The sequence below is a fragment of the Tenrec ecaudatus genome, chromosome 13 (genome assembly GCF_050624435.1).
Source record: "Tenrec ecaudatus isolate mTenEca1 chromosome 13, mTenEca1.hap1, whole genome shotgun sequence".
Classification (NCBI taxonomy): Eukaryota; Metazoa; Chordata; class Mammalia; order Afrosoricida; family Tenrecidae; genus Tenrec; species Tenrec ecaudatus.
This window is the reverse complement of record NC_134542.1, coordinates 19,024,376-19,037,048: the sequence shown is the minus strand read 5'-3', so window position 1 is coordinate 19,037,048 and position 12,673 is coordinate 19,024,376. Positions and strand designations below refer to the sequence as shown.

General features: G+C 60.4%; 2 protein-coding genes across 2 annotated transcripts; one reads left to right on the top strand and one right to left on the bottom strand.

Annotated features, from left to right (window-relative positions):
- Positions 1–393: 393 nt before the first annotated feature.
- CHPF (chondroitin polymerizing factor) lies at positions 394–5,631 on the bottom strand. The gene is made up of 4 exons (XM_075528854.1): positions 5,011–5,631; positions 3,441–4,014; positions 2,294–2,473; positions 394–2,005 (listed from the first exon to the last, which is right to left on the bottom strand). The coding sequence occupies exons 1-4, from the start codon at positions 5,316–5,318 to the stop codon at positions 746–748; spliced, it is 2,322 nt and encodes a 773-aa protein (XP_075384969.1). The 5' UTR covers positions 5,319–5,631; the 3' UTR covers positions 394–745.
- A 51-nt stretch (positions 5,632–5,682) lies between these two features.
- On the top strand, positions 5,683–11,929 carry TMEM198 (transmembrane protein 198). Its single transcript, XM_075528855.1, has 5 exons — positions 5,683–6,175; positions 6,439–6,648; positions 9,190–9,765; positions 10,626–10,831; positions 11,166–11,929. The coding sequence occupies exons 2-5, from the start codon at positions 6,477–6,479 to the stop codon at positions 11,301–11,303; spliced, it is 1,092 nt and encodes a 363-aa protein (XP_075384970.1). The 5' UTR covers positions 5,683–6,175; positions 6,439–6,476; the 3' UTR covers positions 11,304–11,929.
- The last annotated feature ends 744 nt before the right edge of the window (positions 11,930–12,673 follow it).

Here is a 12,673-nt window from a genome sequence, read left to right as displayed (position 1 = left end):
GGGAATAAAGAGGCATAAAGATGTGTGTGTGTGTGCATGTGTGTGTGTTTTCTGTCACGTGCAGGACTAGGCATCTGCCTGATTATCCAGAAAGAGGAAATCCAGGCCCAGCAGGGACAAGGGGATGCACACACGCGTGCACACACACATACACACACACACAGCACCCCACCTCCCCTGCCCCTACTGAAAACCCACCCCCCAAATTTGGTACCATCAAATTGGCCGGCCTCCTGGCAGCCTCATCTGCAGAAAAGTCCTGTTTCAGGGGATGAGGGCATTCTTGGATGAGCTCTTGAGGCAACAAGTTGCCAGGCTTTTCCTCCAAAATGTTGCTGAGTGGATCCAACCATCAACGTGTCCCCACCCCCATAATACACACGAACACAATCATTAGTTCTCGCTCAGCCTGTTTATTCAAGGCAGGGGGTTCCATCAGTCAGAGGGCCACCCTCCTCCCTCCGCTCCCTCCCCCAACAACTCATCTGCAGCCCAGCTCCCTGGGGACCTCCCCCAGGAGGTGGACTGGCGTCAGGTAGACTGAACTGCAAGGCCACAGCCCCAATCAGCAGCGTCAAGGGGGTGGGAAGGGGAGGCTGGGTCGCCAGGGCTTGTCCCAAGCCCAGTGACTCACAAAGCCAGACAGGGCTCAGGGCCACCTTGCGGTCTGAGGCTTGAGCCTCACTGGCGAGGCTGTTGGGCAGGTTGAGGGGTGCTCCGGGGTGTTGGCCAGGCACGGGCGGGGTCAGGTGCTGTTGCCCTGCTCCTGCTCGAAGAGCAGCATGGCCAGCTGGGTGCGGGAGCCCAGGCCCTCGAGCGCGCTCTGGCGGCAGCGGTGGTACAGGTCCTCGCTGAGCTGGGCGCTGCAAGGCTGGGCCCGGTACCTCTGCAGCAGCGCGGGCTCCACGGCGCGGAGCACGTGCAGGCTGGAGAAGCGCAGGAACAGCTCGTACGCGTCCAGGCTCTCCAGCAGCTCCTCCTCCTGCTCCGCGGCCGCCGCCAGCCGCCCGCGGGCTGTCACGTAGTCCGAGTTGTAGAAGCAGGCCTCGCTGGCCGCCTGGCGATCGAAACGGCCCGTGTCTCGGCCCAACTCCAGTGGCCCGGGGCCCTGCGGCGGGGCCACGGTGGGGTGGAAGGCCTGGAAGTGCATGGGGAAGAAGGCCTGCCAGCCGGAGATGGCGTGCATGCGGCAGCGGTTCAGGAAGTCGGCCGTGAGCACCGTGTCCGGCCCGGCCAGCAGGAAGAGCGTGTCCAGCGGGTGCTTCTTGGACAGCAGGTCCATGAGGCGCAGCGGGGCGGGCGCTGATGTCTGCACGCTGAGCCAGGGCACCCTGGCGCCGGGGAACCGCCGCTCCAGCTCTGCCACGTGGGCTTTGACAGGGGCAAAGACGTCAGCGTGGGCCGCACGCTGGGCCTGGCGTGGCTCGTACAGCAGCAGCAGCGTCAGGGCGGCCGCAGCGTCGCCAGGCTCCAGGGCTGCAGCTGCGAAGGCCTCCAGGAAGCCTGGGGCCAGGTCACGCTCGGCAGCGGCCAGCGGCAGCAGCACAGTGAGACGGGAGGCCTCGGTGACATAGGGCACGGGCAGGATTTCCACACGGCTCAGGGGCCGCAGTAGTTGCACCCTGCGGGTGAGGGGCCAGCGGCCACCTTGGGGGGTCAGCGCCTCCAGTTGCAGGTCCAGCGTATACTCCATGCCCCGGGCAGGATCGAAGCGTCGGTAGCCATTGACCAGCTGCTGCTTTTGGAGCCGCAGGGCCGGGTGGTAGCGGCGGTTGAGCTCCTCCAGGGCTTCACTGAGAATGTCGGCCACGTCGGCTCGGTCAGCCCCCCGCAGCGGGCAGCGTGGTGAGCCATCGGCACAGGAGAAGGCATGCTGCTCTGTGAAATATTCCCAGCGTAGCACCTCGAATCGGGAGGCCGGGCGGGAGGGTGCGGGGATGCCCACGGGCCAAGCAGCTGCCCGCTCACCGTCCGCTGCCAGGCGGCTGGTGTTCTGGATCTCCTGCTGTAGGAAAAAGGGACCGTCAACAGGCAGGGGACTCGGGGGTGGCCCACAGCTGGAGGACTGAGCAGGCAGCAGGTGCCACATGGGACAGGTCCTCTGCCCACCGAGGTCTTCCACCCATTCTTCTCCAGATGGTGGCAGTCTGAGAGTTAAAGTGGGAAGGGGATGCCTTGCTGGGGTTCCTTGGAGGAAGGTGGGGACAGAGGGGCTGGGAGGCAGACTTGCTCGGATTCTCAGGCTCCCCTGGTACGGCCTCCTGGCCCTGTCTGACCCCAGCCCCGGCCTTACCTGCAGCTCCTGGATCTCTTGGTAAGTGCGCTCCAGCTCCGCTCGAGCAAAGGCCTTGTGCAGCTGGTACAAGTGCACAGGGTCCCGCACAGGGTGGGCTGTCAGGGTGCTGCGGAAACGAGGGTCCCCCTCCTGCACCGGTTCCCCAGGGCGCAGCTCCAGGTAGCTATAGTGTACCCCCTGGGGAGAGGAAAGGGGGGGCACAGGAAAAGAGTGCTAAGGCCAGTGTGCTCCTGGTCTGACAGCGAGTATCTATCCCCACAGCCTGCGGTGGACTTGGAGTCAGAGGTCAGGGGGATTAAGTCCACCTTGATCTGCTGACCTCAGGCAAGCCTCTGCTAGCTCATCTGTGAAATGGACGCACACACACACCTGACCTACTTCACAGAACGGGGCAGAGCTTTAAATAAACTAGAAGCAGCCGACACTGACACCGACTATGCCACTGTTGTTTGGTGCCAGCATCAAGTCGATTTTGACTCCCAGCAGCCCCAGGCAACCGAGCATTGCTCCATAAGGTTTTCTAAGCCACAAGCCTTCACAGCAGCAGAGACATGGAACAATTGCATGGGTTTCTGCTGTGATCCTTACTGTTTGCAGCCGCGGGCTTCCGCACTGTGCCACCAAACTTAAAAACCCACTGTCCTCGAGTCCATGCCGACACATGGCGACCCTAAAGGGCAGGGTGGAACTGCACCTCCCAGTTAGCAGCCTGATGCTTAACCACTCCTTCACCAAAACACAAAACCAAACTCACTGCCAGCAAGTCAATTCTGACTTGTGGCGATCCTATAGGGCAGAGTACAACTGCCCCTGTGGGTTTTCAAAATTATAATTCTTTCTGGGTGCAGAAAGCACCATCTTTTCCCCATGGAGGGGCTGGTGGTTTTGAACTGCTGACTTTACAGTTAGCAGTCCAATGTACAATCACTAGGCCACAAGGGCTCCTTACTACACCACCAGGACTTCTTTTCTCTCATCTTCAATTAACAACCTCGAGTAAGAACACAGAAGCCGGGGAGATGGAATCATTGGTCTGCGGTCACACGGATAGGAAATAACAGAATCGACACAGAAACCCAGGCCAGCTTCTTCCCCTGCCTCTCAGGGGGATGAGTACTCGCTCAAGCACGGCTTATCTTCCCACCTCGTGGTCTCCAATGCAGCCCACGCCGGTTGCGTCCAGGATGCAGCGCCCCAGCCACTCATCCGGATGCGCACTGACGATATCATTGCGACAGCTTTCCAGGTGGGGGCGCAGCTGCTGCAGCAGCGTTCGGGACAGCAGCGCGCCAAAGCCACCATGGCAGTAGCGACCTGGGGCGGACTCCCCGCTGATGAAGTCCTGGGGCCGGCCCATGTAGAGGTGAGCAGAAGCAGCCAGGCTGAGGCGGCCAACGAGGCGCGAGAGTCCGTGCGCTTCCGTGTAGGTGGTGTCGGGCACTAAGAAGAACCAGTCAAAGTCGTCGCCGTGCTGATCTAGCAGGTGGCGGAGTGCCAGGTGTAGGTGCCCGATGGGCCGCTCCTCACCCAGTGTCACCACAGCCATGCCTGGTGGTACCCGGCGGCCCCGAGCACCAGTCAAGAACACCACGCGCTCTAGCCGGTGCCCTAGAGTGCGGTTCACGGCCACGGCCAGCGTGGGTAAGGTGGCCTGTGAGGTCAGCACTGCCACAAGCAGCCTCTGCCTGATGCCCAGCTCCGTGCTGATGTAGCGGGTCCTGGGAGAGGAGACAGCCCGTTATAAAATAACAGGAGGGCAGGGGTAGCAGTGTCAAGGGCATGGCCTGGGCCAGCTTCTCTTCTCTGGGTCTGTTTCCTTATGAATCGGGCCATAGAGCTTAAGGGAAATATTTGCCTTGCCTTATAGTGCTTTGCATTTGGGATATGGAAATCTTTATGCAGATGCGATGTGGATTTAATTCTTAAAACTTAGCAGTTATGTATCCTTGAGTCAGTTATTTCATCCATCTGAGCTATATAGTCACTTCATTGTAAAATGGGGGTAACTATTATCTATGGAAAACACCCAGCTAAAGTCATGGCACATAGTAGTTACTGTATATCCTATGTACCCACACATCTCTATATAAATATGCCATTATGCCAGAAATACACAGCATAAACGATCTAAAGGAACACGCAGAATTGACTATCTTTTGAGAAGGGTTAGCCTAGGACTCAGAGGTTCCAGTAATTTACCTGCCTTCACAATGAATGGTAAATTGCAGGGCTGGAATTCTGAAACCAGCGTTACTTAGGAGAAATGACCTAACCTCCTCAGGAGAGGCAGTATTGAAATGGGACCACCTACTCTCCAGCTGGCTCGTGCCCTAGCCAGGAGGAAGAGCAATAGGAAAATCCAACGTTTTCATCTCTGGACACTCACACACTAATCATTTCTCCAACCCCAGCATGTTGCCCAGTTAGGAAGCTAAGAGGATCTTTGGAAAACCCTAAGGTCGAGCAGATTTGGGGCAGACGCGGGCGATTTCAGCTCAGCCAGGGACAGAGTCCAGTCCGGGCCTCAGAAGGGTCCCACAGCTCCCGAGGAAACAAGGGATCGGAAGTTATCAGAGCCCAAAGACTTCCTGGCCGGCCAGTCTCCTTCCTTCCGGAGCCTGACCCAGCTCCAGGCTGCTTCCCCGGCGCGTGCGCCCCCCTTCCACCGGTGCCCAGGGGGCGGGGCGAGCGGGGCGGGCGGGGCCGAGCCCTACCTGACGGCCTTTTTGGCAGCCTGGCCGGGCTGTGCTGGGTGGTATGGCAGGACCCGCGGCTCCCAGTTCTCCCCGGCACCAGGCCCGGGCCTCTCGCGCTCTGCGCCAGCTTGCACAGAGTTGGGCCGGCGCGCTGCGTTGGTGTTGCCGCGCAGCGGCAGCTCAGAGTCTCCGGGCTGGGGCGGCCCTGGGCCGCACGGCTCCTCCACCCAGGTGACGCTGAGTAGGCTCAGAGTGAAGCCCAGCGAGATGCCCACGGCCACGGGCCCCGCGGGCCGCAGGACCGACAGCAGCAGCGACGCCCGCATGGCGCCCGGACCACGGGCCCCTGGCCCCCGCGCAGCTCCAGAGCAGCCGGGGAGGCTCCGAGGGGGCGGGACCGGGGAGGGGGCGGATCCGGGGGGGGGCCTGGGCCCAGCGGACGGGCCCGCTCCCTCCCCTCCAAGCAGAGCCCGCGGCCCAAGCCAAAGGCTCTGCGCCGCGCTCCGATTGCCCTCCAGCTGCCTCTCGATGCCGTGCAGTCCTTGCGCTCGGCGCCCCAGGCTCCGCCGCCACCGCAGCTGTCCGACGTGTCACTGCGCGAGCCCCGCCCCGGGGTGGGGTCTCAGGCTCCGGCTCCCTTGAAGGGAGGAGATGGGCGGGGGGGGGGAGGGAGGGGGGTTTAAAGGGGAAGGACCCCCCGGAAGTGCCCCCTCCACAGTGCGGGGAGAGAGACGTCGGGGGCGGAGTTCCCTGTCTCTCCCTGCGTGGTTGGTGCGTCCCAGGTGACGTCAGAAGCAGCCTGCCCCTGGCTGGATGGTGCGCGCTGAGTGACGTCAGGAGCAGAGGCCGGAGCTGTCCATCAGCACCAAAGGCCGCGGGCGGGCTCAGGGCATGGGGCCGCGGCTCTGGGGCGGCCCGAGCCCCTGCTCCTGCTCCTCTCCCTTTCCCAGGAGCCCGGGTCCCCGGACGCCGCGGCTCTGGAGTGCCCGCGGATGTTGTAGGCGGAGCAGCGACGCCGACGCCGCGCAGAGACCGGTCGCTCGGGCCCAGCAGCCCCCGTGCCAGCCCGGTGGACTTTTTCCCGGACCCCTGTCACTTGGAGGCCCTGGCGCCCCGCATCCCCGCCCCCTCCGGCCCCTATCCTGCCTCTTCAGCTCAGAAGCTCAGGTCACCTCCAGCCCAGGTAGATCTTGGACAATTCCAGACCTGGCCGCCTACGAGTCTCCAGGCTGCCCGCTTCTCACCGGCTGCACACTGGCCCTCCTCTCAGCTCCCCTTTTAACTTCTCCACCCAGCCCCCTCTAGCTTTGGACCCCACTCCAGCTGCATGGTGTGGGCACCCCTCCCCTTGTTTGTCCATTGTGCCCTTGCCCGGTCCTCCCACTCCCACCCTCATCCCAGCGGAGACCCAAGATTCCTCTTTGACCCCAGCTTCCTCTCTGTCAGGCTGACAGAGGAGGGTGACCCCCTCCATTCTCAGTACAATGCCCATGCCCGGCACTGTGGCGACGCTGCGGTTCCAGCTGCTGCCCCCCGAGCCAGATGACGCCTTCTGGGGGGCACCCTGTGAGCAGCCCCCAGAGCGCAGGTACCAGGCGCTCCCAGCTCTCGTCTGCATCATGTGCTGTCTGTTTGGAGTCATCTACTGCTTCTTTGGTGAGATCCCCATCTCATCCCTCACTTGAGCTCCCCCACTGCTTCCCCAGGGGCACCCCAATCTTCTCTGGGACCATCACCACCATGAAGAACTATTTTTTTCTCTGTGTTTTGTTCCATATGTTTATAGATCAGGCAGACTCTAGATCACAGATTCCCAAACATATTTAGACTACTGCCTCCTTTTAAGGAAAAAAATTATTCAGGGTCCCCTGGCAATGAAAAACGTTTGTTCCATCATCCAGGGTAAAGTTCAGGCTTTTGTAACTCCCTGGACATTCTAGTCCCCTGCAGGGGGCGGTATCACCCCCTTTGGGAAGCTGCTCTCCATGCTGGAGGACACAGGTTTTCGAATTAGACCCACTTGAGTCTGAGCTGGGCCCTGTACCTTACTCTATGTGATCCCTGAGCACATGAACCTCACTTTTCAGAGCATCAGTTTTCTTACCTGAACAATAATACTTCTCTCACACAGGTTGTTGTGAAAATCAGTAGGCATTCAAGTGGTGTCGCAGGCTGTGTTAGGATGTTAATGTCAAGGTCAGTAGTTTAAAACCACCAGCTGCCTCCACAGGGGAAAGCTGAGGCTTTCTATTTCCGTGAAGAGTTGCAACCTCAGAACTATTCTACTCTGCCCTATAGGATTCCTATGAGTCTAAATGGATGGCGGTGAGGTTTTTGTTGCTTTTGTTTTGTTTACTGTGGAGAGATAATAATAGGGTTAGGGTCACCGCACCAGGTAGATGCTGGAAGTATTGAGCAGAGTGAATAAACACGGCCCCTTTCCACAGAGTTTATCATCTGATAGGGAGAGACTCCTGGAACATCCCACTGGTGATACATATTAGAGCGACCTGCGTGGTGGTTTTTCCTGTGGACCTCACCTACAAGGCAGGCTCCAGTCATCAGAGCTGCTGTGGACAGATGTACAGGACAGGCACTGCACAAAGGAGCTGTTGACTAGAAAAGAAGGGGCTGAAATCCAGGCCAAACTTCGGGCCTGAGCACAAGGTGTCTTTGGCCTAAAGGAAAGCATACCTTTTCCAAATGTTCACAAAGGTGCCGTGTGGACTAGAGGCAGCTTGAAGCAAGTGCCCAGGGGCTCTACAAGAAGGGAGAGGGCGCCATGGGCTGAAGCCCCCATGAAGTATCTGAGAGGAAGATTATGAGCTTCTCGAAGCACTGGGTACCACAGAGGAAGGGAGGTTGGGGTTTCAAGCTGGACAAAAGTAGGGCAAAACTTGTCTTCTCTAGCCTCCACAACACCCACCCCCAGAATGGCTCAGTAGGCAGGAATGGGAGCCAGATGGTCTCTCCCCTCCCACCCCCAAACACTGGACTGAACAACTGCATAGTGGGAAGGAGGAGGTGACTGCCCAAGGGTGTAGGTGTGTGGGCCTCCAGGGAGTCTGCATCCCTGTACCCCTTCTAGGACCCACCCTCACCCACATGCATGGTGCTGATACCCTTCTGCCCTAACACCCCGCCCCCTGGGATGTCCCCACTCCAAGACTCTGAACCCCCTCCACATCCTACTCTGATCCCAGAACCTTCTGGATGCTGCTACTTTCCCTCATTGCTGGAACTGAATTTCATCATATTGACTTTCTCTTTGGCTCCCCTGACCCCTTGATCCCTACCTCTCATGTCCATCTTCCCAATTACTCAGGACCTACACCGCCATCACCTCTCCATGGGACCCACTGCCCTAGAACTTCCAGGGCGTTTTTTTTAACCCTCCTCTATAATCCTCTTTGATTCCCTATAATCCCTTGTAAAACCTAGTGACCTCCTTCCCCCTGTCTCTTACCACCCATCCCTCTGGTCCCCTCCATTCCTCCTATTGCCGGTAGCTGTTGACTGCTCCCTATCCCTGTGACCTCGCTGTCTGATGCCCTTCTCCTTCTGCGAGCTCCAGGGTGCCCATTTCTCTCATCTCCATGTACCCCTCTAATACTCTCAGCAATTCTGCCTGTGGGTTGACCCTCCACCCGGACTTCCAAAGACCTCATCTCCCAGTCCCTGGCCCCAAAGCCCATACTTCTCTGTGTTCGCTCTCCCCTTCTGCTGACCTGGTCTCTGAACCCATCACCCCTCAGAGGCCTCGGCTTTCCGCGGGTCTCATGTGACCCGACTGATCCGGTTCTTTTGGATTTTCAAATACTGTCTCGCTGAACAGCCCTCCCTCAAGGACCCCACTGACTGTGGCTGACCAGTTCATGGCCCCCAACGATTCCTCTCTGGCCAGCTTGATCCTGAGACACCCGTGGCCCTATTAGCCACACCTCTTGACTCTGACGACCCAGCTCTGATCCCAGGAAACCCCAATCCATTTAGCTCAACGTTTAGCTCTGTCAGTTTCCCATTTCCCCAGGGACCCGGACAGCCCTTACTTCTATGATCTCATACCTCTGTGCCCCCCGCCCCCCCCCCCCAGTCTCTGATCTCAGTGCCCTCCCTCTGATTTGGGAAACCCCACGTGGCTGCCCCTGACCTCCGCCCTCCAGAGCCGTGACCCCACCTGGGCCTGTCCCCCTCCAGGTTACCGCTGCTTCAAGGCGGTGCTCTTCCTCACGGGGCTGCTCTTCGGCTCCGTGGTCATCTTCCTGCTGTGCTACCGGGAGCGGGTGCTGGAGACGCAGCTGAGCGCGGGCGCGAGCGCCGGCATCGCCCTGGGCATCGGGCTGCTGTGTGGGCTGGTGGCCATGCTGGTGCGCAGCGTGGGCCTCTTCCTGGTGGGGCTGCTGCTTGGCCTGCTGCTCGCCGCCGCCGCCCTGCTGGGCTCTGCACCCTACTACCAGCCCGGCTCCGTGTGGGGCCCGCTGGGGCTGCTGCTGGGAGGCGGCCTGCTCTGCGCCCTGCTCACGCTGCGCTGGCCCCGCCCACTGACCACCCTGGCCACTGCGGTGACCGGGGCTGCGCTCATCGCCACCGCCGCGGACTACTTTGCCGAGCTGCTGCTGCTGGGGCGCTATGCGGTGGAACGGCTGCGGGCCACCCCCGTGCCCCCGCTCTGCTGGCGGAGCTGGGCCCTACTGGCACTCTGGCCACTCCTCAGCCTGGGGGGCATCCTGGTGCAGTGGCGGGTGACTGCGGAGAGAGACTCCCACACAGAAGGTGAGGGGTCACGCGCCAGGGTGGGCAGGAAGGGAGTGGGTGCCAGGGGGTGGGTGGGGGTAGTCAGAAGCCAGTAGGCGCCAGGTCTTAGAGGGCAGGCATCACTATGGAGCTTGGGTGCCTGGGCCAAACCTCATCCCAGGCCCTAGGGCTACAGCAGCCCAAACAGACCCCCCTGCCCTGTGGGTTACCACGGGGTCTGTGGGGCGTGGGGGACAGACAGCGGCCCTGTAAACGAGTAAGATCTGCTCTGCTGCATGGGAGACACGAAGGAGATGATGTACACCATAATCCGATTGAGCTGGAGGGGGGTGGTGTCAAGGAAGGCCACTTGGAGGGGACATTTAAGCAGCAGCCAAAAGGATGAGGAGCCACCGTGCAGAGAATAGGAACCAGCAAGGGCCAGGACCCTGAAGAAAGTCCAGCTTGAAGAGGTGGGGCTGGAGGGTCCTGTGTGAGGGATGCCGGTTGATAGGTCCCTCTGGGCCACGGTGGAGACTCTGGATTTCGTTAGAAGGGTACAGAGAAAGCAGTGGCGGCAGCAGTAGAGCCAGGGAAGCAACACTGAAGGCTGAATTGGGACGCTCCCTCTGGCTGCTGGGTCCAGCAAGGGCAGCTGGGGTAGGAAGCAGCAGTAGTTGAACAGCTGAGTGACAGCGTGCTTGGCCCAGGGGAGTCACCTGGGCTTGAAGGGGTGCCCGGAAGTCTTCTCCAACCTTCCAACAACAGGGGCAAGTGCAGGGAGTACCAGCTTGGGTGGCGGGGCAACATAGCTTGGGCATCGGGGGAGCCTGATGCCCCAGGTAGAAAGCAACGGAGGCCTGGGAGCTTCTGAGACCTACTCTCCCATCCTCTCTAAGTGGTCATCAGCCGGCAGCGGCGACGTGTGCAGCTGATGCGGATTCGGCAGCAAGAAGAACGCAAGGAGAAGCGGAGGAAGAAGAGGCCCCCGAGGGCTCCTCCAAGAGGACCCCGCGCTCCTCCTCCACGGCCTGGTCCCCCTGACCCTGCATATCGGCGGCGACCGGTGCCCATCAAACGCTTCAACGGAGACATCCTATCCCCGGTGAGCAGGCCATACTGCCCAGCCGAGTGAGAAGAGGCTGGACTGTCCACGCACAGCGGGTCTCTTCCAGGGGCTGTCCACATGTCACTGTCTAGAAGTGGCCTATGTCTGTGTACCGATTGTCACCCAGAGAGAGGAGCCTGGTGGGTCAGCTCTGGGACAGGGGCACAAGGCTTCCGAGTGTAGTTTTCATGGGATGTAGGAGCAGGCCCTGGGTCTACAGCTGTCTGGGGTGTCTCAGGCTAGTGCGGGGGAGGGGGAAAGGCTGCCTGCCCGCCAGGTTGTGCGGCTGGGCGGCCATGGGACTCTTGCCCCTGTTTCTCATTCCCTACAGAGTTATATCCAGAGTTTCCGGGACCGGCAGACTGGCAGCTCCCTGAGCTCCTTCCTAAGCCCACCCACCGAGGCAGACTACGAGTGTGGGTCCCAGGGCTCACTGACAGCCTGCACAGGCCCCCCTGTGCGAGTATAGCAGGACAAGCCCCCACCTGCTTTGACTCTTCGTCACCAGCTCTGCTGGACTGGCCCCCCCTGGCTGGGAGGGGACTGGCCTGGTTCCAAGAAGGAAGATCATCCTCAGGTGAGGCCTGGCCTGAGGGGACATCCCTCTTCCAGGCTCCCTCGGGGCTCCTGAGGAACTCAGTGAGGTGGGAACCTCACTGGGGTGTGCTCAGGATTTTGAGTGTGTTGCCTGTGTGTGTGGAGGGGATGGGCTTGGAGGGGGCACTGGGACCCTTGCCTTCCATTTCGGATTGGTCGGGCTTCGCCAAGGTCAACCTATCGCCTGCCCCCTGCTGGAGCCACAGGCCACCCTCCTGCATGACTACATGGTGGAGGCCTGCCTCCCTCCCTCTCCCCGCCTCCCACCCAGATTTCTCATCTAGGGGTTCTCGTCCTTGTTGGGTGGGAGGGAGGGAGAAGACTGTAGCCCTCCTCACTGGGGTCCCCTGTCCTCTGCAGAGCCACCAGCCCCAGAGGGCAAGGCCTGCCGGTTTCCAGTGCACGGTGCATGTGTGGTGTCTGTCATGCCACCCTGGACACCTCATGCTTTTGTTCTCCCCCCCTCCCCCTTTTACAACTTTTATAAATGTGCCAAACTGCCAGGAGTCATGGTCTTCAGCAGTTGCACTGCCATGAGCCAAACTACACTTATAGCAGCCCCTGGTCCCCAGGTCACACCCAGAGCTCTGGACCGGGTCTGCCCTGCCCTCCCAGGTCACACGCACAAGCAAGAACGAGGCTGTAGGCATTTATTGGCTTGTCACCGAGAGCTCGCCTGCCCCCGCGCCCAGAGTATGGGCCCTGGTTTCTGCTCGGCCTGAGGCTGGCTCCGTTCTTCTAGCTCCCTGCAGGGGAATGACTCCACATGGGGCACAGAGTAATGCCACCCCCGGCCCCCCACCCAGTACCCTAGGAGCCTGGCACCCACATAGGAAGGGGGCTGCCCTCTTCCTCTGCCCCACCAGTTTTGGGACTTGAGCTCTGTCTGGGGAGGCCAGGAGGTAGGGGCTGGGGGAGGGGGCAGGTCCAGCTTGTGCAGGAAGAGGGGTGGTGGGTGTGGCTTAGCTCTTGAAAGAGGCACAAGTTCCGAGACTGGGTCAGGGGCCCAGGCTGGTGTGGAACTGGCAGAAATGTGAGAGGCAAGGCAGGGCAGGTGGCGGGCAAAGGCCACCGTGAGGAGGAAGGGGGAAACCAGGTCAGAAATGGCCTGGGGTGGTGGGATCCAGAGGCAGGAGGGCGTGAAGGCCAGGGCAGGAATGGGCGCTAGGAAAGTGGGCTTGGCTAGCTGATTAACAGGTCGGCCTTCTGTCCTGAGCCCTGGGAGAGAGCTCCCAGCACATC